This window comes from Bombus pyrosoma, linkage group LG5, assembly GCF_014825855.1.
Source record: "Bombus pyrosoma isolate SC7728 linkage group LG5, ASM1482585v1, whole genome shotgun sequence".
Classification (NCBI taxonomy): domain Eukaryota; kingdom Metazoa; phylum Arthropoda; class Insecta; order Hymenoptera; family Apidae; genus Bombus; species Bombus pyrosoma.
The window spans coordinates 5,061,199-5,088,764 of NC_057774.1; the positions used below are offsets into that span (position 1 = coordinate 5,061,199).

The following is a 27,566-nucleotide window of genomic DNA, read 5'->3' on the forward strand; positions in this document are numbered from 1 at the left end:
ATTTGATAAAAATAAGATGTATTACATGTATTAATAATAATTGAGTAATACTAATAATGGTGTTGATTATTAAGCCAAAACAGTATTTTAATTTTTTTACATAATAATTTATACATTAAGCAGAAATAAAAATATTAAAATTAATTGAGCGTTTATTAATATTTATTATACCAATAAAATTTAACAAAAATTAAAGTTTCAATCTTTTTATATCCTCGGGACGAAAATCTATCCTCATGGAGGCAATACGTCGAACTTCAGCAGGTGTTAATCTCCATGCTATTGCATCTGCACCACAATAATCTGCTAGTTCTTCTACTTTTTCAACGCTTAATATGGTAGCTATCTGCGTTAATCGTGCAAATTTATCACGTACGGACCATGAGGTAACAGCGGCTAAGTAACTTGCTAATGACCTTACTTCTTTATCAAGTATAAGACCTCCTGCCTAAAAAATTATTGATTATTAGGAAATAAATATTAAAATTAAAATAAAATCATAAAATATACATACTCTATTAAAAGTAGACTTTAATACAACTTTTTCTAAACGAGCTGTTACTTCAGCAGTAAGAAGACCAATTAAAGCATCATAATTAGATGCTGTTAAACTTTCCTTAAAACTTTGAAGTAAACCTTCTAAATTCATAATTAAAGTTTGTACGAAAGGTTCTTCTGTTTCATATCTTAATAAGTCATCCTATGGATATTAACGAATCGTTACGAGTTTTTTTATGTAACTTATTTTAATCATTTCTTATGATTATATACTTTGTTTACCTCGTTTATATGATGATCCACTGATAAGAATGCATCGACCCAAGGTGTGACTCTCGGTTTGACAGCGCTTACTCGTAACTGTTCTAGACCATAATCATTAACCGCTCGTAAAATCGACATAACACCTTTTAAGCCGGATAAACAACTGTCGATTTTACCTCTTTCTTTACTTTGCATATTGGGGAACGTCGCATCTATTTCTGTACTAAGACTTTTACATAGCGTTTCGACATATTCGATACTTACGTCGGTGTTATTTAGATAGGCCTATGAATGAAATACGTAAAACAAATTAACATATAAAATATGCAAGAATTGTAAATTTTGTACTTAATACTACCAAAAACATTAGACGGGCGAGCTCCGTATCTGAAGTTTGTAGACGACCATGTTGTATACTTGTTTGAAGGGCACTGTAAGCTTGTGCCAAATCTAAGTATCCTGCTGGATAACCTTGTCGCAATCGATTTCGTAATCTGTTTGCAAATTCTCCTTCTAATATTCCACAAGCCATATTAACTACAGCACAGACACCGTCTATACTCCAACTTGACATAGAACGCCTACACACGAAAATTTTGTATTTTATTTGTACTTGAATTAAACATAAATTATAAAATTTTGTCAATACCTAATACATTTCTGTACTATAAAGAAAACATCATCAACCATACTAGATGTTTGTTGATCTTGATCTAAGGTATCCATTCCTAGTGCTTTATTTACACTTTCTTCGAGGAAATATCTTTCTAAAGCAAGATAAGCACCTAAAAGTTCTTGCATACCATGTGCTAAATCAGAATTGTTGATAATATTTTCGAATTCATTTATTAGATCTTTGTATTGCGTATCATTTGTTACACTAATTTCTACATCATTCTGGAATAAAAATGTTATAATTTTATAGAACTTTGAAGTATTTAAAAATATTTACGTATGTAAGAGTATTTAAAACACATTTAACTTACTTTAACCCTTCTTTTTAAGAATCTTATGTATAATTCTGCACGTGAATGCATTATAGTAATTTCACCTAATAACAAGTCATACTCTTTGGGATCTGCTCTTTCAGAACTTGGTTTACGAACATGATCATTTACAATTTGTACTTTCTTAGATATAGATCGGTGTTTCATAAATTCTGCAATAATCTTTTTAACTTGTCTATTTAAAACAAAAATTTTATATTTTTGGAAGTACATACAATTTCCCTATATACGCTATAAATATAAATACATGTAAATATACCTGTCACATTCCTTTTGCAAAATAGAAATTGTCGTTAATAATCTTCCAGGACCATAATATGTTTCGATTATTGGTTGGTGTATCTCTACAATACGGGCAATTCCTTCAAATAGTAATGTCATAGTGTCAGAAAAAATAACTGATGCCCTTTTATCATTACTTTTTATTTCTAAAGCTGCTTTTAAATTTTTTTGAGCTGTTTCTTGCAACTAATGTTAGAAATACATTATTATATAAAGTTTATAGTGTTTAAAAAATCATATTAAATCAATTTATCAATTTATTACCTTTGTGCATAAATAACTACAAAATTTTTTAAGGCCTTCAGTATGCATCTCTAATAAAGGAAATATTTTGAAAAATCTTTCAACAGATGCAAGATCTTCTAATTTTACTGCTTCATCAAATTTATGTGTAACCACAGTTCTGAGTTGTAATGCAGCTTGTTGCAATGTAATTAGAGAACAACTGACACTAGTGTGATCCATCAAAATGTCTTCAGCTGTTCTTTCTAATAATTGTTGATCCATTGATAAATAACGATAAACATGTGCTGCACCTTGTTCATAATCTTCATTACACAATGCCATAGCTACTCCTTCACTACATAGTTGTAAATCAAGAATGTCATTAACACGTCTTTGACATTCGTATACTCTGCTCTATAATGTAACAATAAGTAATTAAATTTGATGCATTATATGATAAACAAATTAATAATGAAATTATTATCAGTAGTGTAGTCAATATTGCAGCTCAACTTACTCTTGCTAAATCCAATTGTCTTACTTTGGCACTTACATTTTCTGCTAGTTCATTAGTACGTCTAATCATATTACAGAACTTTTCTCCTTCTGTCCGTATTATAACAATATTAGGTAATACCTTACTTATACTTTGGAGCTTTGCTTCTACATGACATTGTTTTGAAAGTATATTTTGTAAACTTTTTTCTATCTTAACCTATAATTAAGTAATTACTCTTTAAATACACCTGATTTTTAAAAATCCAAATGGAAGAATCAAATTTGAAAAGAAAATATGATAAAACCTCATCTTCTGATAATTTATTAAGTATATGTGTCAAATTGTCTTGATTTGGAGATAAATCCATGATACACATTATACTAGTGCGGAATATGAGATTTACATTACACCTAGAATAGTTTAGAATTCAACAATTTTATTAAGTCGTGAAATTCATCATCCTAGATAATAACATAAGGGAAAGACGATTCAACCGTGTATATATATACGGCTACGTATATATGTATATATATATATATATATATATATATATATATATATATATATATATATATATATGTGGCTAGAAATTTATAATCTATAGTATTCAAAAAACATTTTATGACATATATGATGAATAATTGCAAAATTCAATAATGGCGGAATCTTTAAATTTACTTTATTTTGTAATTGGATAATTTTTATGATTATATTAACGAATAAAAGTTACATATTTTTAATAGTTATATGTGTTTTGTATTTCTTGAGTTACTTATTCGTAGATATATACTTTAATGTTTTCAATGATACATATAATAAATATGAAAAACTAATAGTAACAATATTCAAATCTTGGTTGAGCTAGAAAATTGCATCTTTATAATCGAAATATTCTAAAAGAATTTTGCTAGATATTGATTAATTTTGAATATTTTTATAATGAAATACAAAGTATACTCGAACGAATAAAAATCGAGATCAATCGTATTCATGAATATCAGTATAATTGAAAATTCACCAATGACAACGCCTTTAAGGTGTTCCACACATGCATGGAATCGTCCCACGCATCGCGCGTGGTTTCTGAAGGAAGTTGAGTTCTTTCCGCGCATCTTACGCGTTTTCCTGAAGGAAAATGGCTACCAGCTGTCATTTAATCGGAAAGTGTAACTTCTAAAGTGACAGAATTCTGTGAAAAATCGTTTAACGTGCATAAGATCGTCTGGCGCGATGCAATTACATAACGTTGAAATCATTTAGTTGAACGACGCCACTTTTCATCTACATGCGGAACCCGTGAAACCTCCTACAGTGCCATGAAATTTTATTCCACTTTACTGTTTACAGTTTTTATTTTTTGCAAAACGTATCAGGGCTAACAAGTCAACGCTACTTCCACGCTTTTTAAATAATTTCATCACTTCAGTAGTCATTTTAGGATCGTTATTGACAATTTAACCGTGCTACATATTAAAGACTACAAATTTTTGACCTGACTCATTATTTTTGGAGCTCGTTAATTGCAAATACGGTAAACCATTGTTTAAGAATATTAAATATGGAAATTACAATATGTAATGTAATTTATATTCTATGAATTTTATGCAGATACTAATTTTTGTGATTACACTTTTGTTAAAGTTGCCAATGTTCTTTTTTACATTTGAACAATACTGCTGTCTTATTTCAGAAAAGCAGCATGGGTTCAAGCCAACAGTTTTCTCTTAGGTGGAATAATTACTTAAAACATATTACTTGTGCTTTTGATACACTGAGAACAGAAGAAGATCTCGTTGATGTAACTTTAAGCTGCGAAGGAAAAAGAATAAGAGCACACAAAATGCTATTATCTGCATGTAGTACATATTTTAGAGATTTATTTAAGGTAGAGTGAAATTAAGAATTTAATAATTTATTACTGTTAACATATATATTATAAATGATACTTATTCTATTTTAGGAAAATCCATGTCAGCATCCTGTTATAATATTTCGTAATGTGAAATTTGATGATTTGGCTGCATTGGTTGACTTTATGTATCAGGGTGAAGTAAATGTGGTTCAGGAACAATTAGCCAGTTTTTTAACAACTGCTGAATTGCTTGCTGTTCAGGGCCTTACCGATGGTACAGGAAAAGATAATGATAGTTTAGTAGAGGTATGTTTTTCAAAATTGTTAAATATGATTAGATTAAATATTTTCTGCTTATATTAAAATAATACATTTGTATCACGTTAAACTGTGTTACAGGATGACATAGAAATTCCTAATGAACCTGAAATTCAACTTCAAAATGCTTCTAGCAAAACAGCAACAGACAAGAGAAATAAGTCACCTTCATCTCCAATGCCTTATCATGCTGTTGACTTACAACCTGATGCTCCACCGAGCAAAAGACGAAAATGTAGAGAAAATGCAAATACAAATGTGGATAAAACTATAAGTAATGCTTTATCTTCAAAAGAATCTGAAAATAAAACTTCAGAAAATCAATCAACGACTGGTTCAGATCCTGTTGAAATAATACCACTAATGCCAAATTTAAAGTTGGAAATGCCTGAATATTTAGTACAAGATGGAAGTAGCTGTAGTTACGAGGAACAAAGTTTGGGAGACAGTTCGCTAAATAAGATTGGTATAGAAGATACATCATCTAATACTCCTGATCATGATCAGAAACCTGATATCACTCAGACATTTTATTCGAGCAATCAGTCTACTTCAGATAGCTTGGATCTCAAACATCAAACAACTGATGTTGGTAAGATTTTTATTATTTTATTTTATCTTTAAAGCGTAGAGAGATATGTTGCATAATCCTGTTTGTTAACTAGGGCACTTGCTTTCGAAACCTAGTACTTCTGGAGAAAGATTAACACAAGAAGCAGTGCAGGGTAAGTGTTTCGCTAATCAGTATTTACTTTACCTTACTATGACACACGATATAATGTTGTGCCATATCTTTTAATTTTTTTAAATAAATGTTAACAATTACCAGAACTGTATTAAGAAGTTATTATCAATAAAATGTACATAACATAATAGAATCTGTAATTCCTAGTATTTTACAGGTACAACAATTTGAATCAAATATGATGATATTTGACATTTATATCGAAGATTTAATTAAGAGAAATGGCACTGCAAACTAACTTTAAGTTTTGTACCCATATATTGCTGATGCTAATGATTCCTAATTAATTTTAAAATGGTATTTAATTATCGATAGATAGCGCATTTTATGTTTATAAATGTGAAAAAAACAATTTTCGTTTCACCGAACTATGGTTATCCTACAATATATGTATCATTAATATATTATAAAGAACTATTTGAATATGGGTACAAAATTGTTTTTATGCGTATTTTTACATATAACTTCTATTTATTTTAAATTATTCGGAATTGGATGATAAAATTATGCAGACTAGAAATATAGAAGAAAGGGGATTATAATTATATTATATACTTAATTTGAAAGAAAGTTGCGTGAACTTCTTATGACGTAAAGTGTAAAAATTTAATAGAATGTAGATACAGTTTTCTATTATCGTTACACATAAAAAATTTGTTAACAAAACACTGATAAAGTTAAAGTCATTAATAGTGGTTGCAGCAAAGATTTGTTATCAATTCAAGATGAATAGGTTTCAGACAAAAGATTCCAGTTATTACTTATAGATTCGATTTTATGAAAAAAAAAAACAAATTAAAAATTTTATGAGAAAGTTTATTCGCATTAAAAATATTATAATTTATCGAATATCAGATTCTTTAGATCTTACGTTTAAAATAGTTTTTACCTTTTTTGTTTGTAAATTTATTATTTTAATAAAAACATCAGGATTGGGTTAACTAAAACGATCGTGTAGTAAAATATCGATGCAAATATCTTGGAATCATTAAAAAAAAATGCATTTTCTATTGTGAAAAAATGTTACTTTATTTCCGTTAATCATTTAACTGTACTATAATATAAAATATGCATGGTTTTTGGATGTAAATGTATGGCATAGGCACTCGGGTGTAGGTTGAACTGTAGATATTAGTAAGCATTGCCAAGTGCTGTATGTGTGCCGACAATCATCAACATTCCCTTAATAACTCGTATAAAGCCACTACTGCGTTCCTTCCGAGCACTAACTGTAAGCATATTTCTGTGTATACACTAAAATATCTTTCAACGCTGGTATGAGGTAATTTCTTTGAATTCGCAGAACTGTACGCAGGACACGCACGCACGTGTGTGGTGCAAATACATACATATCTCACATGTTGATTTCACTTGCATGCAAAGTTAATCTTAAATTCATTAATTTCATCGTTGTCTCTATCGTTCATGTAGATATAATAAAAGTATGGATGAAAATTCAGAGAAAGAAAAAACAAAAGATTATTACACGGTTCTGTGTATATTCCAATGCTATGAATTCGACGCATCGATTGACATTCAGATTTGTAAATGAAATACTTATTTCCTTTTCCTTTATCTATGATTTTCGTATGATTTGTGAAATTTAATTGTATTGCTATTTAAGATTAACTTGCAAGCTTGTATATTCATCCTTTTTTTTTTTCTTTTTTTTTTTTACAACAAAACTTCGTAGCCTTGTAAAAGAACTAATTTGAAGTAAGTAGCAATGGTGGTGGTGGTGGCGATAATGGCATGTAAATGATCCTTTTCTGTATCCGAACATCTTGTTATATACTCATTTCTTCTTTTTATATAATGTACCGTAAATTCCAAAAACTCAATGTGGGTGCGTGGGTATCCGATATTCAGGTCGAATCGATGAGCCTTTGAAAGACGATAGGAATGGGAGCATTATGTTTATTTCACTGAACGTTCAATTATTTTGTCAATAAACTTTCGTTTTTTATGTAGAAACGTCAAAGTCCATTGTTACAGCGCGATTATTTTCAGACATGATATAATTCGAATTGTTCCGCAAAGAATTTTTTAACGCGACCCGATCCGAAATACATTTGACCTGTTCAAAAGTCAATTTCGGCAGGTAGGTAAGCAAAGCTTCTTTGTGTTTATTGTTTGATCGTTAAAACAGGAGCATGAATTATTCGAACAAACGCGAATTTAATGTCTACCGATAGTTATACATTTGCGTGCGGAAACAGGCCCGGAAACAGGGTTTCTAAAAGAATTTTGTATTGAAAATTCCGTTCGGAAAGTGTAAACCGAAAAAGGAATAGGATCGTGTACACAATTCATGTAACAATATTTCAGGCGTGAAATAACCATGTAAATAACGATATAGACGATACAGGAGGATGTTTGTATGTTATTATTAATGCGCGGAAGGGCGATCGAACTGATGCTCTATATCAGAATTACGAGTGCTGTGTGTGTGTGCGTGGATTACTCTCCTTTGCTCGCGCTGTACGCGCTAAACTTTTTTATAACTGAGCGTGAAGCGATGTTAAATTGTAATCGTGTGCCGACCTATTGCTCTGCAGCAAATTGGCGATAACATACTGAATCGAAGAATTATTTATCAAGACGATGAAGCGTCGGTCGATCGATCTTCAAACTTACAATCGATTACCCAAGCGCAACACAATCGTTTATCGGAATTTTAATATATTGTTCTGTATATAAAAACGACCAGGCAGGCTTCAACTTGATACTTTCAAATTTTTAACGACATTGTCGTTTTACGTTCATGCGAATAAGAAATCTTGGAGCGCAGAGAGTAAACGTACACATGCCCGAACAGGGAGTACGATTTCCGAACGATGATCAGCAGAGGCACGTAACGAAGTTAAAAATGACAAAATAAAATAAAAGATATATTAAAAGAAATACATGTGAACGAACGGCTTTTTTGATGATCAAAGACAAAAAGAGAAAGATGATTCACGAAGGACTTGATTTTCGAATGGGAAGGAGCAGCATTCGCGATATACGTACTATATACGTATGTAAAATGTATCAAACGCACGTACGATACGTGATAGTTGCCAGACTGCGTTGCAAACGCAGGGAAAAAGAGGAGGGAAAGTAGGGAGGGGTGGTAGCAAGGAGAAAAAGTTAAAAATGTAACGATTTTATTATCGAGGCGGGAAGCAATGAGAGAAATTCGATCGAGGAGTTCGAGAAGAGAAACACAAAACGAGAAGGAAAGACCGGTGATCGACAGATTCGGCTAGCACCTGGCAATGTTACATTTCCATCTAAATACACGCATACACGTACGAAAAATATATCGTTGGTATTGGTATCGCTGATACTCTAGACTGGCTTTCACGGCTACGGGATTGGTTGGTGCTGGGATTGGTCGTTAAAGAAATTTGTTTACTAATGGTTGCCTGCATGTGCACATATACTTAAGAATTGACTAACCGAAGTGTTTGGCCAATGTGTTTTCTTCAGGAGGGATTACGTACGTATCTGGTCAGCCGCATAGCCTCAGCAAAGCAAACGGTCACGGAAAAGTATGTGTACACTGCAAGCAGCGCGGAATGGTCACATCACGTGGAAAACTCAGGCAGACGCGCTTCAAATGTTGGCCCTGCAATGCCTGTTTGTGCCGCTGGCCATGTTTCGTCGATTTTCACAAAATGCGCGCCATCCCGCATATCCCGCCCCCATAGCACCAACTCGCCCCCTCCGACCACCCTGAGTTAATATCGTTACTCGACTAATCACACACCCCTTGTGCTTTTCGACTTTCTCTGTATGTTACATCTACGACAAGGGAAAACGATGTGAATTGATAGTGAGAAACAACAGGGGAATAAACAGAAGGAGAGAAAAAGAGGAGAGAAAGGGAGAGAGAGAGAGAGAGAGAGAGAGAGAGAAAGCGAGAGAGGGTGAGAGGGAAAGGGAGAGGGAGAAAATGAGCATTAGAACGGGAACAACATTCTTTGTTGGTTTCTTTTCTCTTTTCTTTTTTCCTCTTTGGTCGATACCGAAAATGTTATATTTCGGTCAAGTTGTACGCATGTGTATTTATTAGCAAACGTATGATTTTTTTTTTTACTCTTTTTCCTTCTGTTTCTAATGCGATCGCGAATAATTTTATTATCCTGCTTTCGTACGTTTACTCTCCACGTTAGTTTTCAACCGGTAATCTCTTTCGTGCCTTGTGATTGTCGGTTTTATTCCGTAAAATTATTGGGTGCGAAGCGCATTTCGACGTGTTCTCGATGTGGACGCGTGGTCGTTCTGCACGCAACCTTCTCGTCGAAACAGCTAGGAAATGCATAATACGTTTAGGTGATAGTGTTGCGTTTTCATTTTTGTTATTTTAATATAATGTGTGCGCGCGCGCGCGTGTACAATTCAATCTATTCAACAATGAGAATACTTTAATCGTTTATTTTCTGGTCTTTCGACACAGAGGCTACTTCGTGAAGGAAGTAAGAATGAACGTTCTCGTTCGAAACCTATCATACTCCGAACACGATCTTGCTTCGTTGCAAGTATTGTCCACCTGTCAACTATTTTTTACAATGTAACAACAATTTAGTGCTTATTTATAATTCATGTTAGTCGTAAATTATCAATTAACTGACCGGTTATTGTCCAAACAATGGATATTCCTTCAAACCGTTTGTATTTTATATTTAGTAACTTGATCGCGCTCGATGGCTTGATTGTCTCGTATGCTCACACTAGCATAATAGAAGAAACGTTATTTAATTTAATTTTGACTCTATACCTACATAAGACTGCGACGAGTAAATTCGTTATCGATTTATATGATAATGCTCTACGGCTTTTTGTCGATGGTACTTAGATACAAATACTTGGTCACCTTCGTCGAAGTACCAATGCCTATTTCGTCCTTCTTTCTTTTTTTTTTCTTTTTTTTTCTTTTACGAGGTACGCATATGCGGTGATATTTTATACATGTATTGTTTTGTCATTTTTACCATCATTTTTATTTGTATCTTGGTACATTTCACGAAACATTCACATTGTAAGTCGAACGTCATTATATTTAACGATTTCGTTTCACTAATCACGGTCCAATTATATTCAACTTATAGATATGTGAAAAGTAAGCAGCTTACTCATTACGCGATAAGTCGACTAGTTGGTGAAAATAACTTGTTTAATCATACAGTTACATATACGTGGAATTTCTGTGTCACGCGGTTACTATTATTGAGTCAGGAGTAACCATTTCGTTGGTACAAACTACGAGAGAAAAAGGCGTTTTATAAAAATCTTACGTTCATTATCGTTATCATTGTCGTAACGTTCCGAAGATCTCGTATAATTAAGTTTGTTAATGACTAAATAGTGTCGAATGAATGCTTTTTGTATTTGTATGTATCTGATGGACTTAATCGTAAGGCGAATAACGATATAGTGTGCTTTCTAGTACGAGCACTTATAGACTGACATTCATCGTTGCACACATCGCTCATAGTATGAAGAACTGGTTGATTTAATCTTCCCGCTAGCATAGATATTTAGAATCAAATTTGTCGATTTATACGGTTCACAAAGAGTCCGGATTCGCAAGTATAAAATGCCGTCCAATTAATTTCCTTCAAATACTCGTGTTATGTAAGGCGTTGGGTCGATAAAAAGCGCAACGTGAAACGTTATAAAAGATTCGGTTCGAATGTACAACTTTAGAAGAAAGTTGTGAAATACATGCGAACTTTCTAATAAAAAGAATCGAAGCGATATTGTAATTGAAGACAGCTTATCTTCCTTAAAACCCACGTCACGCGAACGATCCTTTGAAAGACTAAGTAAACGTGCAGACGAAGATGGAAGAAGGAAAGGAAAATGAAATGAATTTCACATTCCTTGATAAATGGAGTTATTACAATATTAGAAGTATATTATATGTATATCGTGTGGTTGGTAGTTTCGGTGTATTTCAATAGCCTGGGGCCTTATCGGGCTTGTATCTCCTTTCGGTGGTGTCATATGCTCTCTGTCTCTCTATATGGTCTAATTAGATTTAATCTAATCAGCTTAAGCTTTCAACGCACATCGTGTGAACGACCGTGCCCGAAATCGCGAAGGAAAGTAAACGATCCATCGTCTTGAATATATCGTCGCGAATACTAAGAAAAAGTTCGTGGATCGTTGAAACTTCAAATGATCTGTGCATTCGCATCCATATCAGTGTTCGTGTTCGTGTTCGTGTTCGTGTTCGTGTTCGTGTTCGCGTTCGCGTTTGCGGTTACAGAGACGATAGGAAAGGAAAGATTTTTCGGTGTTTTCGTAAGAACTAAATCGCGTAACGACCGCGTAAGAAGCAGAGGTGAAAGGTACTGAACGGTATCGTGTCTCTTGTCGAGAACGCGATATCTAAGTTTGCATACGGCACATAGTGTGTTCTAGTTAATATAGAGGTGATCTTGTGTGTTTGTGTTTATTTGTAGAACGAGCAGGAGATACCGCAGGGGGCGGGGGTGGTAGCGCCGGTCCTGCAACCGCGGACCTCGTCTCGGACGATGACTACGGTCAGTCCACGGATACAGAATTATTGTTTCGCTGTAGAATTTGTTGGAAAGGTTTCAAGCATCCGATGTCGTTGACACTGCACAAGGACTTGCATACAGGGCAAACCAGGTGCCCGATTTGTCAGCGCATCTTCAGTCGAAGTTACGACATGAAGGCTCATTTGCTGCGCATCCACAAGTGCACGTTCAGTGTCGACGCTAAATTGAACTTTCGAAAGTGATCGCATAGTACTGCCTCGTGAGGAGACATTTATTTTTTATCGTCCTTATATTTTACTTTCGGATAGAAAGAATCGGCTGAACGATCGATATCGTCGTGATACTGTTGATCGGTGACCATCGCGTGTCTCTTGACTAAACAAAACGTTTTTAACGTGATTGTTTTTAATATGATTTATTATTTTTTATTTATATATATATATACATGTATATATGTATGCATATATATGTATATATATATATATATATGGTTTTTTTCTGACTCAACAGTATCACATCGATTCTAAGCTGTTCTAATCTCCGGAATATTTTTTTCGTACTCTTATGCGTACCTCTTCTATTTATCGTTCGCATTAAATCTTGATATATTTAAACCTTCGGACAGACACGAGAGATTTCGGCAAGAATCGATTGGTTTATTGTCAATCGTTTTCTGTATTCGTGTTAAATAGACTGATGTCAGTAGACTCGAACAAAGTGCCATCAACGACAGATGACGCGAGAAAACGTAAAGTTCCTCAGAGAGAAAACGTATTTAGAAAATAAGCGATTCAAAGAATTAATTAATATTTTTTACTCGTGTCGCTATAAAGTAAGATTCGATCGATCTTAGTTTTTGTTTCCTATACTTTGTTTTATTTCGTAAACGATTATTTACTTGTTCGAAATACGAGAGAAATGCGACTGTTGTTGGTGCGATGCGCTATACCTATTCGTTTAATTTTTACAATTTAATTCATCGTATCTATTTATAGCTGAAAGTTTTACGTTATTACAGGATGTTTGTATACGATTTACTAAAACAGTCTCGAAAGATATATTTCATATTTGAATCACTGTTAGAAAGTTGTAATAAAACTTTCCAAAAACTACATCCTTTGTTTCACTCGTTCAAAGATCATAAAGATAATTAACGAAAGGACAACATTGAAATCGATTGTTTAACGTTCGGTTATTCGTATTACCGTAGCTATCGATACAGAAACGTTAACTAAAATTTTCAAGCTTCTTGTTGTTCCGGTACTCGAGAAAATCTTCTCTTTTCTCTTTAGCAACAGACGCTTTGTTAAACATGCTTGTGGGAATTTTTCAACTTACAGTGGCTATACAGCAGATATACTTTCGTGAGGCGAGTCACGCTCGAGAAGACGATGGTTATTTGCGATACGTGCCCTAAATCCTCTGCGAACACTCGCTTGCCTGTCTTTTAGCCGTCCGTTACGACGTATCCCCTTCGCGATCTTACTCCCTTGCTCCTATTTCTTTTCTTCCTTTCCGCGAGGCAAAAGTCACGATCGCTATTTTCAAGATATTCGGCGCGTCAAAATTCAACCAAGTTACTTCCATGATAGATTGACATTAGAAAAATAATACAGAGCAAGGGCAAGCAATGAACGAAACCGCAGAAAACATTAAAATCCCGTTTTCAAGATTCGAAACATGCAAAACAGTGAAATTTTATCACATAAGTACGAAGCTGTCTGTGTGTATGGGAACAATTTGGATTGTGTGCGCAGAATCTACGCACGATACAACGCCCATTGGGAATCATCATGAGCATCAACACGAGCTTCAGCAGCAGCAGTTGCAACAACAGGAGCAACGACCACAACAACAGCAACAGACCAGCCTCGGCTACGAGCGGATCAGACGTAGGCATAAGCCTCTTCATGATCGTAGTGGTCGTTGGGTATGCGACGTCTGCGGTCGTACTTATAATCGTGGTGATTCTTTGGCGCATCATCGTAGTATACATAGGGGTGACACAATTTGTCCGATCTGTCAGGCTGTTTTCGCTCGGAAGTATACGATGCGCTGTCACATGTTAAATGTTCATGGTATTAATGTTAAATAACACGAAACTTCACTCAACTAGAAATACTTATGACATTTATAACAGTTGAATAACAAACTGTACGAATTGTAAGGCTGGTTTTATATTATCATAGGCTGTGAATTTCACGTTTAATTTGGTACTTTGAATTCCACGCGAGGAAATACCGAAATCGATCCGCTACTGTTTCGATATAATTCATTTGCATTCACTTTTCCTTTCTCGGCTCTTACTTTCAATTCGCTTTCGTATTTTATTCGTGTACACATATCACGATAGTCGGCAACGACCAAGCGTTAAACTGTGTTGTCATGTATCCATTACTCCGTAAACAGTAATACGTATCCTGCACAGTATGGCCTACGCCATGATCGCTGAATTTGTACATATCGTGTACATAATAATTGTGTAATTTATATATAAATTATGGAAACCCTCTGGCTATAATTTTATTATTTTGTTGTTGAAAAATTTTTCACGAACGCCCGATTGATTTTTTATACTTGTTATCATTGTTCGAAACATAGCAGAGACACCTTAATTAATCGATACTAGAGATAGAGAGAGGGAAACAAAAAATCGACACGTTGCCTTTCATGCTCCTGAGTTCGATTCTTTTCCAAATATACAAATCATCTCTTTGGAAATACGGAACATAAGACCGGTAGATTCCTCTGTTTCTTACTAAGGAATTCTTGTTATAGTTATAAATTTTGAACAAATTATTATGTAAAGATAAGTCATTGCATCGTAGCTTGTAAATATTATAGAAGAATGTGTTTGGCGCAAAGAATTACCATACACCGTTATCGCTTTTTGTTTTGTACGTACATGCGTGATCTGACAAATAAAAGTGTCGTATAAGATGTATCATTCTTTTGTTTTTTTTTTCTTTTGTTCTTTCATTTTTTTTCTTTTCCTTTCTTTCCGTTGACAAGCGCTTGCGTTAATCGCGTCCACGAAAATGTAACCAATGACGACTCGTGATTATCGCCCGATATTCACAACATTATCATGAACCTAGTCTCACAAATAGACGTATGTTCACCAAAAGGAATACATGATTGTCGGTTCACTGCACACAGCAGGCGTTTAACGAAAATTCACAGAAAATCTAATTTCTTGTGTATCATATATAAGGTAAATGTGTGATCACCGTAATTACAAGATGCTTGTTTTGTGATTTTCAATTGCATTTCTAACTGCAACTGATCGATATACCTTGAAATAGGACTTCTGATATTCTTCTGCATGAATATTGAACATTTTTTGTACGTATATACATTGTTTGGTTGTCGTTCAAACGTTGTATTCACAATTCACAGTAGCATGATTGCTCCAAAAGTTTAAAGTTGCGTGTTTACCACCTCGTGGTTGCTCTTCTTTGTACAACTCATCGTGTGTGCTGCCTTTTCTTATCGTTCGTCTCCTCGAGCCGTTGATGCATAGATCGAGTGAATTGCAAGTAGGAATTGCAGAAAAGTAATTATAATTGAATAAGATAAAAGAGAAAGAGAGAGAAAAAGAGAGTGAGAGGAAGGAAGAGGTAGGGAGGGAGAAAGAGAGAAGGAAAATGGAAAAAAAAGAATAACGGAAGGAAGGAAGCAAGGAAGAAAGGAAGGAAAGAAGGGAAGGTACAGGAAATGAACGAATTAGAGAAAACAGCGAAAAATCGCGTGCGATCGATATTTTCTAATGCTTATCAATGAGAATAGTATTGGTTGTGTAGAAGATCGTTCGCGCTTTAGCGACGATACGCAAAAAGATGAGAGAGCACGAGATTAAAGACCGATAGACGTAATAATCGTGAGTGTCAGATTGCTCGCACAACATGGGCGTACGTACTACCATGAACGTTTATATCTGATTTAGATTCTCGTACGGTGGTCATCGAACAGCCGTCGCATTCGTGCAAACTCTGCGGTAAAACATTTTGGAATCGGGACTCGATGTACAAACACATGAACATACACAAAGGAATGACTCAATGTCCGGTATGTCATAAAGTGCTGAGCCGCACGACGCACATGAAGCGACATTTAAAAAATCGGCACGGTTGGCTGGGCGTCGGGACGACCGCCGCCGCCGCTGCAACTGCAGTCGCAAACGCCGCAGCAGCCGCCGCCGCAGCAGCCGCAGCCGCTGTTGGGTCTGCAACCCCAACTGGAACCGGAACCGCGTCCACCAACACCGTTCCCGGTGTTCCCATAGTCTCCACTGTTAGCGGCGCTTCAACGGCGACCGATGTTACGACCACCCTGCCGACGCCCATTTCCGTCTCCTCCACCGCGATTGCCCATCAAAACGTCGGGAGCCCTACCGCTGACCTCGAATCTAATGCTACTTATACTACTATACGCATTAGAGAAAGCAGCGTCGAAAGAATCACATCTAGTCCTATTCCTTAGTGTGAACATATCCTGCCGAATCCACTCACCCGTCGACGGAAAAGAGGATAAACGCGCGCGCGAATCTTCCACTCTTTCTGTCCCCTTCTCCTTTGAACCTATATCTCACCTATTGCCATGTCATTGCCATGTTTTTTCTTGACTCGTACACGTATAAACTATTCGAGTCGATATAGCACGCGTCAACTCTCCTACGAGCATATGCTTTCGATTATATTTTCTCTTTAGATTCTAACACGTAGGTATATTTATTTATATTTGCTTGTATGATCCGATTTGTCGATCGAATCGTTCAAAATGTTTTGCGATCGAAAGATCGGAATATCTTTGCGTGAAAATTATTCCTGCTAAACGAGTAAGTAACGTACCGTAGCCACAAGCTAAGCATACCAAAAAGCTATTATGTTTTTACCTATAGCAGATTAGCATTCCGGTGTTGTTTGATTCATCGAGAAACGGGACATCACGAGCGCCCTATTTTTCAAATTTAACACGGAAATTCGTTAGAAATGTATATATCATGAAATGTCACTCTAGTCGTCGACGGGAAGCCTATGTTAAAGACACCTGTCTTACACTTTACGTTATACCCTAGTCATTTGTACACATGCGTGTGTGTACGTCCATTTATGTACATCCATATATGCATATGAAAAAGGAAGGAGGAGGAGGTGGAGAGGGAAGGAGTAGAAGGCGAAGACGGAGGAAAAGAAAACGATGAAGATGAAGAAGAAGAAGAAGAAGAAGAAGAAGAAGAAGAAGAAAGAGAAGATATCGCGTGCGTAATAACGAGGAAACTCTGTATTAACGTTTTTTATAACCAAAGACATGCAGTAGAACAGAAAGAAAAAGGCAAATTATTTTATCTAGTCAAATGAATTCGGTACTTAATAGCGTGTAAGGAGGAATGTGCATCTTTCTTTGTACGATCGGCCGTGAATATGCAAATTTCGCAAAATCCTGAACGACTATGAGACTGAACGGAAACGTTCGATCGTTTTCGAAGCTTCGATGTCTTTTCGGTTAAGTTTTTCCGCCTCGACGAAAGTTTCAGGATCGGCCGTTAGAAGTTTCTATCTTTATTTTCAATCATCTCGATCGATCTTGATGGTTTTCTTTAACGCGAAATATCGCGTATGATTGTAAAACTTCCTCGAGGCAAGGAACGATTCGTACTCACGATGTTGCAACGTGTAAAATGTATTCGATCGTTGACTGGAAGTACAATCGAGTACTAGAGAAACGTGCCATTTTCGTTGCTCTTTCTTTTTCAAGTGGAGCAAACAAAAGCTTTATTCGTGTTTAGCGACCAAGCTGTTCTTTATTGACAGCAATTGGCATTATGTTGCTCATTTATTTGTCTGGGAGAATCCGTATGTTACTCCCGGATCAAAATTTCGCCATAATATATACGTTTATGATATTAAACATACTCATTACGCTGTACTATTTTAATTATAAGCACAGAGGCTTGCCGAATTCATATACGTGCATATATTCGCCTATCTACGAAAAATAGATAGAACTTTGTTTTCGTTTATACATTTATGACGATATGAATGTAACAGTTAATATCTTTACTTTATGTTATTTTTTGTTAATTTTATTATATTATGCTTATTGTTTGCTTGTTTCTTTTTCTTTTTAGTTTTAATTTGGTTTCGTTTTTCTATGTTAGAGTTTTATTTTGATCCAAAGATCGATTAATATCGAAAGAAGCTTAACTTCTGTTACGCGAGTTAATTCGATTCGAGTCGTTTACTTCTGTACGATTATAAAGAGGCTATTATTCGATTATATATACAGACAACATGCGATATGATCTCTTGTTCGCTGTATGCCAAAGTTCTTCAACACGTTGTAAATCGAGCATAGCGTTAAATCTATATTTTGCGGAACTTGATTGTGACGTGACTAAGTACAAATCAAAGCTAGTTGACAAATGTTAAAAAGGGAACAATTTAGCGCAATTGTCGTTAATTAATCACAACGTTGACTACGCCGCTGATTTTCGATGCTTGTACGATTCTGTTCTATTTAATTTCTATACGATGATATTTATAAAGAAACGCTATCTCTATCAACAGAAATGCAAACATCACAGTGTCATAGTCAATGGGTGGGTCAACAGTTTAGTAATGTTCTTTTATTATGCGAAGAAGCAAATTTTCTTTATGCAAATTAATGATGCTTAAGTTATAATTTGCGATCGCATGCGTTCTATAGTTCTATATATACATACATATATATAGAGTATATAATATATATGTATTTCGTGCTTATTATATTTTACTTCGCACAATTTGCACGTATACGTTTTATTGTGTAATTTGGAATCGTCTTTTCTCAAAATTGACGATATTTTATTAGAGGAACAAATCAACGTTTGATGAGATATATTCCTTTCTAAGTTACTTTTATCCCCCCCCTTCCCTCCTCCCTCCGTGTTTTATTTATACTAATCTACTTTACAAATTGAGGAAAAGAAACAGGAAATATATTGAAATGTACATGCGTTTACTTATACTTGTGTATGGATAGACGTCTACGTTCAATTTAAAGGAAACGAATGTGCACATTCCTCGGAAACCACAATACAAATAAGTACAAGATTGCCAATTATTACTTTAGAAAAATTGATATTTCTTTCTTTAGTTATTTATAAAAATAAGAAGTATCTATATATATATATATATAAAAATATATAAATATACAAATACAAATATATAAATATAAATATATTAAAAAATATATATACAAATATTATAATATATCATTACACGATCTTATGTTTGGCTTATGCAAGTTAACAATGTAAGTAAAAAAAGAAAAAAAAAAGAAAAAGAAAAAAAGAAATATGTGTGAATAAAGTTTCAAAATGTGAATGCTGCAGAGTTCTTTTTTCAAACATAATCGAAGGTTTCAAGTTTCGATGTTGTTACGTTCTTACTAAACTTGTTACTTTAATACGAATCGATCTAGATGAGTAAGTATATAACGAGTTGTTACACTTTATACAATGCGTGTTGCACAAACGATAGATACAAGCTTCGCATTTTTTTATTACTCGAACTTGAACACGTACGATATTGTACAATAAATTTTTGCGATAGAACTAATGTCTGCAAAACATAAAACGCTCGACGAGTCAGCATTATCAAGATCACCTACTGTGTTAACTAACAAGCTGAAGGTGACAGAATACGTTGCGTATGTTCAGCGATGTCTATTTATAACGTAGTCTATGTAGGTATCAAGTACTGATATTCATAAACGAATACGGAAAACTATCTAATTAACATCGGTTAATGATCCTGTTTTGAACACGGTATAATTGAATTATTACTTTTGGCGGTTGTCACTGTACCATGTTAAATTGTGCTTTAACGTTTTCACGCTTCTCACAGTTACTACGTTTCTTTTTTTTTTTTTTTTTTTCGTTTCTCAATTTTGACACACCAAATAGGACTTTATTAATATACTGCATATAATATTAGTGGCAATACGTTGATACATAAAGATCACGGAATCACATCGAGTCGCATCGATGTAAGTTATTATTAGATAGAATGAAATGAAAAATATCTGTAGAACGAAGTAATGATTCGAAAGGGATCCTTGGTTGATATTGCAACTCGCAGAGCCGCATAAACCGGATAAAGCGATCGGTTTTCGTATTTACCGTGCGTATCGTGTTGTCGTATCGACGCGACGATGACGCGACCACGACCGATACGTACGAGTCGGCTCTGAGAACAAACGCGAATCAACGGAGGATTCGATATATGGTGATTTATCATTTCCGATTGGAAAGGCGGTACATCCAGCACAGGTAGAACAATGATCTAGTCTGTGTTACGTGTTACTGTCCCCTCAATTTGTTTATGAAATGTAATTGCCTAGAAAGCAATGAGGAATCGGCGGGTCACGTGGCTGTTAATGTGTTGCAGGGGGGGTGGGACGCAATCGGAAGCATGTTGGCGATACAACTGGTCAAGTGGTGATGCAGGGTCCAGGGCGTTTTTCGTGCAGACTCTGCGGAAGCGTTTACAAGCACCTTGCTTCGCTGACCCAGCACCTTGAAGTGCATCGCAACCAGACTACCTGCATCCTATGTCACACCACTCTCAGTCGTAGAACCGACCTGCGACGTCACATGCGTCTGAAACATAACATGCAATGGCAAAAAACGATCCAGAAGCAGCGCAGCTCGAAAAACGAATTGGACTCGTAAATTTTTTCGAACGCGTCGAGAAATATTGCTTCTCGCTCCGCCCTGGTCCCCCTATGTTTTTCTTCTTGTCTGTTCGCGTCAAGTAGAAACATCTTCCGATCTTTTCCCTCGGTGATCTCTCCCTTTTCGGTTTCTTTTCTTTTGTTTTTAGCTTCAGCCGCCATTTTTCCTTTTCTTTGTCCGTCAGTTGTCGTTCATCGTCAATGTGTCAACGCTTTTCTTTTTACTCTGAGAAATAACCCGCTTTTACCGAACCATCCTTTAAAATAATCCGATGTTTCGTCATGTATTTTGTCGTTCGTACACATTGAGGTGAACCATTTGGTTAGCGTGTTCTCCCTATGTACAGTATTAAAATCGGACAGGGGCAAGGATTGTAGAATCTTACGTTGCTTGCATAGTTCTTGGAATATTTTAACGTTCGCGTAACATTTTATGATATTAACCGTTGCCGTTAATTTTCGCGTGAAACAGAAAGTTTGAGGACAGTAACATGGGACTTAATTAATTTGTATTTATCATTTTCTAATCCCGATCTCATTCTTTCGAAACCTCTGGGTACCGTATCTAAAAGCTGGACTGGTACGAGGTTGTCTCTTTTTTATTGCAGAAAGCTAGGAGTACACGTTTTCTTCTTCGGGAAATAAATATCCACGGACTTCTTAATTCTCTGATTTTCGCAAGCCGATACATAATACTTACCCCTTTGCTATTCTGGTAATATGCGTTTCCGACTTTCAGAGAAGCGAACAGTCACATGGCGCGTATGCTTTTATATCACTTTCGTTTCTCATCGCTATGCTTTTAGTGTAAAGCGATAAGAAATCGAAAGATTTAATTGCAATGTGTAACGTTATTAACGCGTCTCCGCTCTATAAAAATTCTAGTCAATACTGTACAGTACTTTAAGCCATTGTTAATACGTTTCTTTCTCTTATCGTATCTTCGTTTACACGATACAAACTTTTACGTCGACAATGTTCCATACGGATCTCTGTTACGCGCCCGATTATTAACACATTAGCGTTAAAAACCCTCGATAACTATTGTGTTCGCAGTGAAACACTACGAGATCGATGATAATACAGTTTTTTTCGATAAGCGATGATTATCGACAGTGTGCAGACGAACTTGCAGTTGTGTACATTAGTCGACAGTCGATAGAATGTATGAAATACAAGATATCCATATCATCAATAGAAGAATTACCATATTTCGATGCGAGTAACAGGATGGTCGAGTCAAATGCGTTGCATTAGCGTGCAAGTAATGGCGTTCTTCGAGACTTTTAGATGCGTATTACTACAACTAAATGTTGCGACTCAGTAGAAGCTATACTTGTGAGCAGCCAACCGTTTTCCACTCATAATGTACTCGAATCAAATGAAACATGCGCTACTCGTCGTAAAAATCGTTTTAAATAACAGCCTCAATATTGATATTACACTGACTCTGTTTACACGTCTGTTATTCGCGTGCTCGAGTTTTCTTTTTCGATAAGGATGAACTTAGCTACTTTGAAGGATCGCATAGACAGTGCCTTACACACAATTATCTAGTTTTACATTTTACATATTAACTTTCCAGATGTTTACCACAGTTGAACGCGTATAAGAGAATATAAGAGAACTGAAAGTTTTATTCTTTTTGTCTGTGGCTTCGTGTAAACATTGTCGCTGTATAAAATTGAACGAAACGATTCGTTCACCGATAATCCATATGACGAGAATGTAATTTTCGATCGTTTGATACGGTTCGGATTGTGTCTCTTAACTCGTTCTTTCTTATTCGTTATTTTCTTTCGCGATTTATGAAGCCGAGAAGTGTCGCGTTACCATTCAAAAGTTCCAACTTTACCGCTTAAGTGTCGTGCGTGTCGCTTTTTTATAAATTAATTTTATCGATAATGCTAATTAACTTAAGTTATTTGATTATTCTACGCTATAAGCCTTACGGAAATTCTACTTAATCCCCGTAAGTAGATCATATCTAATGAAATTCCTAGAAATAAATAAAATTAAATAAGGGGTCATTACTCGATAATATTTTAGAACGATATGTTCAAGCTTGAATATAGTGAAACTATTGTACGTTAGATTTGTAATGCGACACAGTAAATCTTAATTAAAAAATAATGAACGTAAAGCGTCATAAAAGCTCAGTCATTTCGATTACGTGTATCTGAATGGGAATTATAAGATGTGCTTCTTACTTTATCCTCGAATTGATTGATTCGCGAGATACAGGCATTCCGTTTCAACTATCGATACAAAATTATACGTAAAGAGAGATCGATTTGTCCGATGAAAGACATTGTTTATGCACGATGAAGCACTTAATCGTAGAGTTACGCGTAGTTCTAAACATAGATGTTCGCTGTTGAGAATCGCACCAAGTTTCAAGGTAAAGTCGAAGTTTTCGAGATATCTCGTAAACGATCGATCAGAATTTATGCCATTAACTAAATATTAAGTAAAACATGTACTTGATTGCAATGCGTTTTTCTTTTAGATATTAAGTAAGATGTTAGAGTGACAGCGTGAATTTATACGATGTATATCGCACGATAGTTGACGTGTTAACGATAGTTTACTAAATTGGTTTCACAACCAGCAATTGTCTTATCGTCACATCGATTAAATGATATTTAAGCAGCTGTCGTATTTTAAAATACACACGCGAAAAAGAACTAAATGCATTTATCAGAACGATGTGTTTGCAGTAACGAATTTCATTTAGCAGGTTATGGGTAGCTTTCGCGAAAGGAACGATACACATAGATATCATGTTTGAGTGGAAACTTTATTTCATAAACCCATGGTTAACCATATATCGTGAACGCGGAACGCACCACGTACCTAGACGAACAAATGCAAACTGTCTATAGATAACATGGTCAAGTAATAATTGCGCCGGTAGTAGCAAGCTTTTCATTTCGATTTAAAAACGTGTTACGTATATGTATTAATTGTGAGCTTGTGAGTTAAAAGTGACATAACAGTATGCTTTAAAATGTTATTACAGCAATGTAAATAAATCAATTTACAATGGAAGTTCCAGTGTTGATATCTTTCAGGAAAGTGATATACGTATATCGAATAGAAATTACGATCGAGGCAAAAAATTTACGAACAGACGTAGGTTCGATGCATTTCTCTTACGTTCTAGATACATATTAAGTCTTAGATGCGTTCTAATAACATTCAACTCGATTTATGGTATTTATTTACAAGGAATTAAAGATATAAATGTGAACATAACAATTATCTTCTTTTAAATGTATTCTTAATTACGGTTCTGTTCTGCTTGTGGTGTGTGAACATAACTCTTTCCTTTTGCCTTTTCTTTTCTTTTCCTATTTTTTTTTCTTTTTTTTTTAAATACAGTAGGAAAGTGGATATTTTGCAGTTTCACAGACAATACGCATTGCGGTAAAAACCGAAGCAGTATACCGCGAAAAATATATGTTCCTGGGATTCTTGGAAATATCTCCGACAGCCGGACAACTAAAAATTCTTCATCAAATTTTGAGAATTTTTACATTTGATACTTAGTCAAGGATCTCAGGTTATCCTTGTGATATCCATTATTTTACTCTATATACTAGCTTATATAATAATAAGTAGACTTGTGAGATTTGAAGTATCATTCGTTACGCGTATAAAAAACAAGTTCGTTGAAATCATTTATGTTAGTATTTGACAATCGCATAGTACTTCTGAAAGAATTAAAATTCGTCTCGAAATATTTATTGCGATATAATGTTATTGCAGCGTTAGTTATAGGAAGATATAAATTTATAGAGGCACACACAAGGATACCGGAATGGAGTTTGCATTCGCCAGGGTGGTTCTGTAATAAATGCGGTGTAACATTTACAACGCAGCCCGCTCTTCTACGGCATATTACATCGAGACACGAGGAGTCGCAGAGTTCTACCGCGTACTGCAACATTTGCCAGCGATTTTTCAAAACAAAGTGGAGTCTGGCAACTCATAACAGCAAATATCATAGAAACTAATATTGAAATGATACAAGCTCGAATTTTCGAACGAAATTTATTTAAATTCGGATCGGGTCTCGCTTCAATGGGGACTTCACAAACTTAGGAAAATTAGATTCATACTACAAATATTGTACGTGGATATTTTTCATAATAGATATAATTGAAAGATGATTACGATATTGGTTATGCAAGTATTAGGTTTCTATAACTAAATTACTTTTATTAATATTTATTTCAATTCTAAATGTAACCGTTCAATCAAAGAGAGATACAAAGACGATTACAAGTCCTTGCAAACAAAGCGCAGCGAATGTAACGTTGGAAAGCATCCTATTATATTTGTGGCTGATCTTATACAATCTGTAATATTCACACACACACACTCGCACATACATTCCACAACAAGGAATGTCGTAATTATAAACCCCCTCTCAATGCGAGTACCAAATGCAGTACTGATCCACCTTGAACTTTATAATCTTGCGCCGTTTTTTCGTCATTCCTAAAAGACAACAAAAATTTTTATATTCACGATACATTCACACTCGTTAAATAATGAAAAACGTACACACACATACACACAGCTATGAGTATTAATTAATACAGTTCTGATTTTAATGTAAATATAAGATATATTTGACAAGGGAAAATAAGAAGAAATGATGTTAAAATATCATAATTGATGGAACAGGAACCAGAAAACCAGGACAACTATACGACTCAGATTCAGTAAGGACTGTAGAAAGTCACTTTCCAGAGTATGTTCCATCAACACCGAAGAAGATGAATGCTACAAGAAGATGTAAAGTTTGCGCATCTAAGGGAATGCGGAAGGAATCTCGTTACTATTGCGCTTATTGTAATGTAGGGCTATGTGTTACACCATGCTTTAAGCAGTTTCATACTAAAAGCAATATCGAATGAAACATTAAAACATAATTTTCTCTTTAGCAAATTATCTTGTACAGTTGTGTATTATTATTTCTATATTCAATTATGATACCTACATTTGCTTTCCAGAAAATATCAATCGCTGTTGTTGAGGCGGTATCCCTTCTTTTTCTTCCACTCTCTCCTTGATCCTTTCTACTTTATCTGTAGGTTCTATATCTATTTCAATCTATGAGAATAATGATATCTGTGATTGCTCTTAAACTTAAGTATGCATCTATTAATCATACATATTAACGATGTATTTGTGAAACTTAATAGTAAACAACAATATGTGGAAATAATAGTAAGTAACAATGGAGGAAGAATATATCCGTTATTTGAAAGCAACTCTAATTTGTGATAATACATTATTAATTACATCAAGTGTCAAATTTTCTATTTTTAACTGACAACACGATTTTATTAGAATGATGATTTTACTTCTATAACTGTTCTTTTTTCTAAATGTATATATAGATAAACGTTATGTTACATATTAAATCGCCAAATTGTGTTTAAAATACATAAGATTATTTTGCAGTTACTTGCCTCCTTTCCGGTAAGAGTCTGAAACAAGGTTAGAATATATTTTCAGAACTTGTTATAAATGTCGTAGGTCCATCTCCGCCGGTCAATGTTCTTACCTTCACTTTGATCAACATTGTTTATGTTTTAAAAGACAATTTAATAAATAATCGCTCTATGGTTACAAATTAAAAGCTATTGACATAAAGATGCACGTATGCGATTCTCTGAACTTTGAATAAAATGTTCTATCTTCACCATATCTAGTGAGAAGTCTCTATACCTCCATCTAACGGTAATTCGGGAACGTACATATCGATAGCAGAAATGAACAGGGAGATTGCCGATGAGCATGGAAGAAATTCAGCCAGAAGTCCGCTCCACGAATTACCGCCTCTAGCGATCGAATAACCGAACTATACGCTCCTTTGCTTTTGAATGGTGAAACGAGCATATATAAGGGGCGGGGGAATGCGGGTTCGTACTGGGTTGTACGGGGTTGTTTAAAAGCAGTTGCTTAGTGGCGATTCGAGAATGAGCAGCAAAACGCTGCGCCATACCACATGCAGGTGTAAGTTTTGAATCGTTATTTTCGTATGAGTTGTTGTAACTTCATTAATCCTGTCACGAAATCAAATCACCGTAAAATGACTTAATTACACAAATTATTATACAGAAAATTACGAACTCGTTGTAAAACTGCACGATTATTGTAAATTTACAAATTGAATTGAATAAAACAATTTTATTTTGCAAATGAACAGAGCGTTTAATTATTTAAAATCCTTTCAATTTTCAACATCCACAATCTTCAAATTCTTTCCAATTGCGATAAAGAATGACTAAGAAGTTCGAAAAAAATTAGTAAGATCGTTGCTATTGGTTACTATTGATTGCTGCTAGCTGCTCATGGTATCTCCATCATCGTTTCTGTAATCGATACAAAGAAAGAACAATTCATTTGCAATATGTAATTCACCTTTTAAATAATTTTTATGTCTTTCGATCTTTACCCTTCACTAATCGCCGCGCCGTTACGAATTTTGTTTTCCGCGTATAGTTCGGCCATTGTCCGCTAGAGGCTGCTTTGTCGAGATGCATTTTTTGTTTAACTTTTTCGACATTGTATCCAATGATCTAGCTATCTATTTGAACTGATCTCTGTTGACAGTTTCTAAGCA

At 34.9% G+C, this 27,566-nt stretch overlaps 3 protein-coding genes across 12 annotated transcripts; 1 reads left to right on the forward strand and 2 right to left on the reverse strand.

Moving 5' to 3' along the window:
- Positions 1–134: 134 nt before the first annotated feature.
- LOC122567953 (conserved oligomeric Golgi complex subunit 4) lies at positions 135–3,266 on the reverse strand. The gene is made up of 10 exons (XM_043727140.1): positions 3,080–3,266; positions 2,794–2,991; positions 2,316–2,690; positions 2,029–2,237; positions 1,749–1,944; positions 1,412–1,659; positions 1,121–1,343; positions 781–1,047; positions 515–700; positions 135–448 (listed from the first exon to the last, which is right to left on the reverse strand). Exons 1-10 carry the CDS (start codon positions 3,149–3,151, stop codon positions 191–193), a joined length of 2,232 nt encoding a protein of 743 aa, XP_043583075.1. The 5' UTR covers positions 3,152–3,266; the 3' UTR covers positions 135–190.
- Positions 3,267–3,800: 534 nt separating this feature from the next.
- Positions 3,801–27,142, forward strand: LOC122567824 (broad-complex core protein isoforms 1/2/3/4/5-like). Of its 10 annotated transcripts, XR_006316897.1 has the most exons (7): positions 3,802–4,306; positions 4,466–4,660; positions 4,736–4,933; positions 5,027–5,537; positions 5,611–5,670; positions 20,638–23,324; positions 24,725–24,860. XR_006316897.1 is itself a non-coding variant. In XM_043726861.1 (6 exons), exons 2-6 carry the CDS (start codon positions 4,475–4,477, stop codon positions 16,685–16,687), a joined length of 1,491 nt encoding a protein of 496 aa, XP_043582796.1. In that variant the 5' UTR covers positions 3,801–4,306; positions 4,466–4,474; the 3' UTR covers positions 16,688–19,572. The 10 variants fall into 10 exon arrangements, 9 of the variants coding, with proteins under 9 accessions (XP_043582796.1, XP_043582797.1, XP_043582799.1 ...); XM_043726861.1 differs by lacking the exons at positions 20,638–23,324; positions 24,725–24,860 and adding an exon at positions 16,152–19,572 and having other exon boundaries at positions 3,801–4,306; XM_043726862.1 differs by lacking the exons at positions 20,638–23,324; positions 24,725–24,860 and adding an exon at positions 13,963–15,149 and having other exon boundaries at positions 3,801–4,306.
- LOC122567829 (NEDD8) lies at positions 25,122–26,647 on the reverse strand. The gene is made up of 4 exons (XM_043726880.1): positions 26,505–26,647; positions 26,410–26,427; positions 25,935–26,047; positions 25,122–25,429 (listed from the first exon to the last, which is right to left on the reverse strand). Exons 1-4 carry the CDS (start codon positions 26,520–26,522, stop codon positions 25,345–25,347), a joined length of 234 nt encoding a protein of 77 aa, XP_043582815.1. The 5' UTR covers positions 26,523–26,647; the 3' UTR covers positions 25,122–25,344.
- Positions 27,143–27,566: the final 424 nt, after the last annotated feature.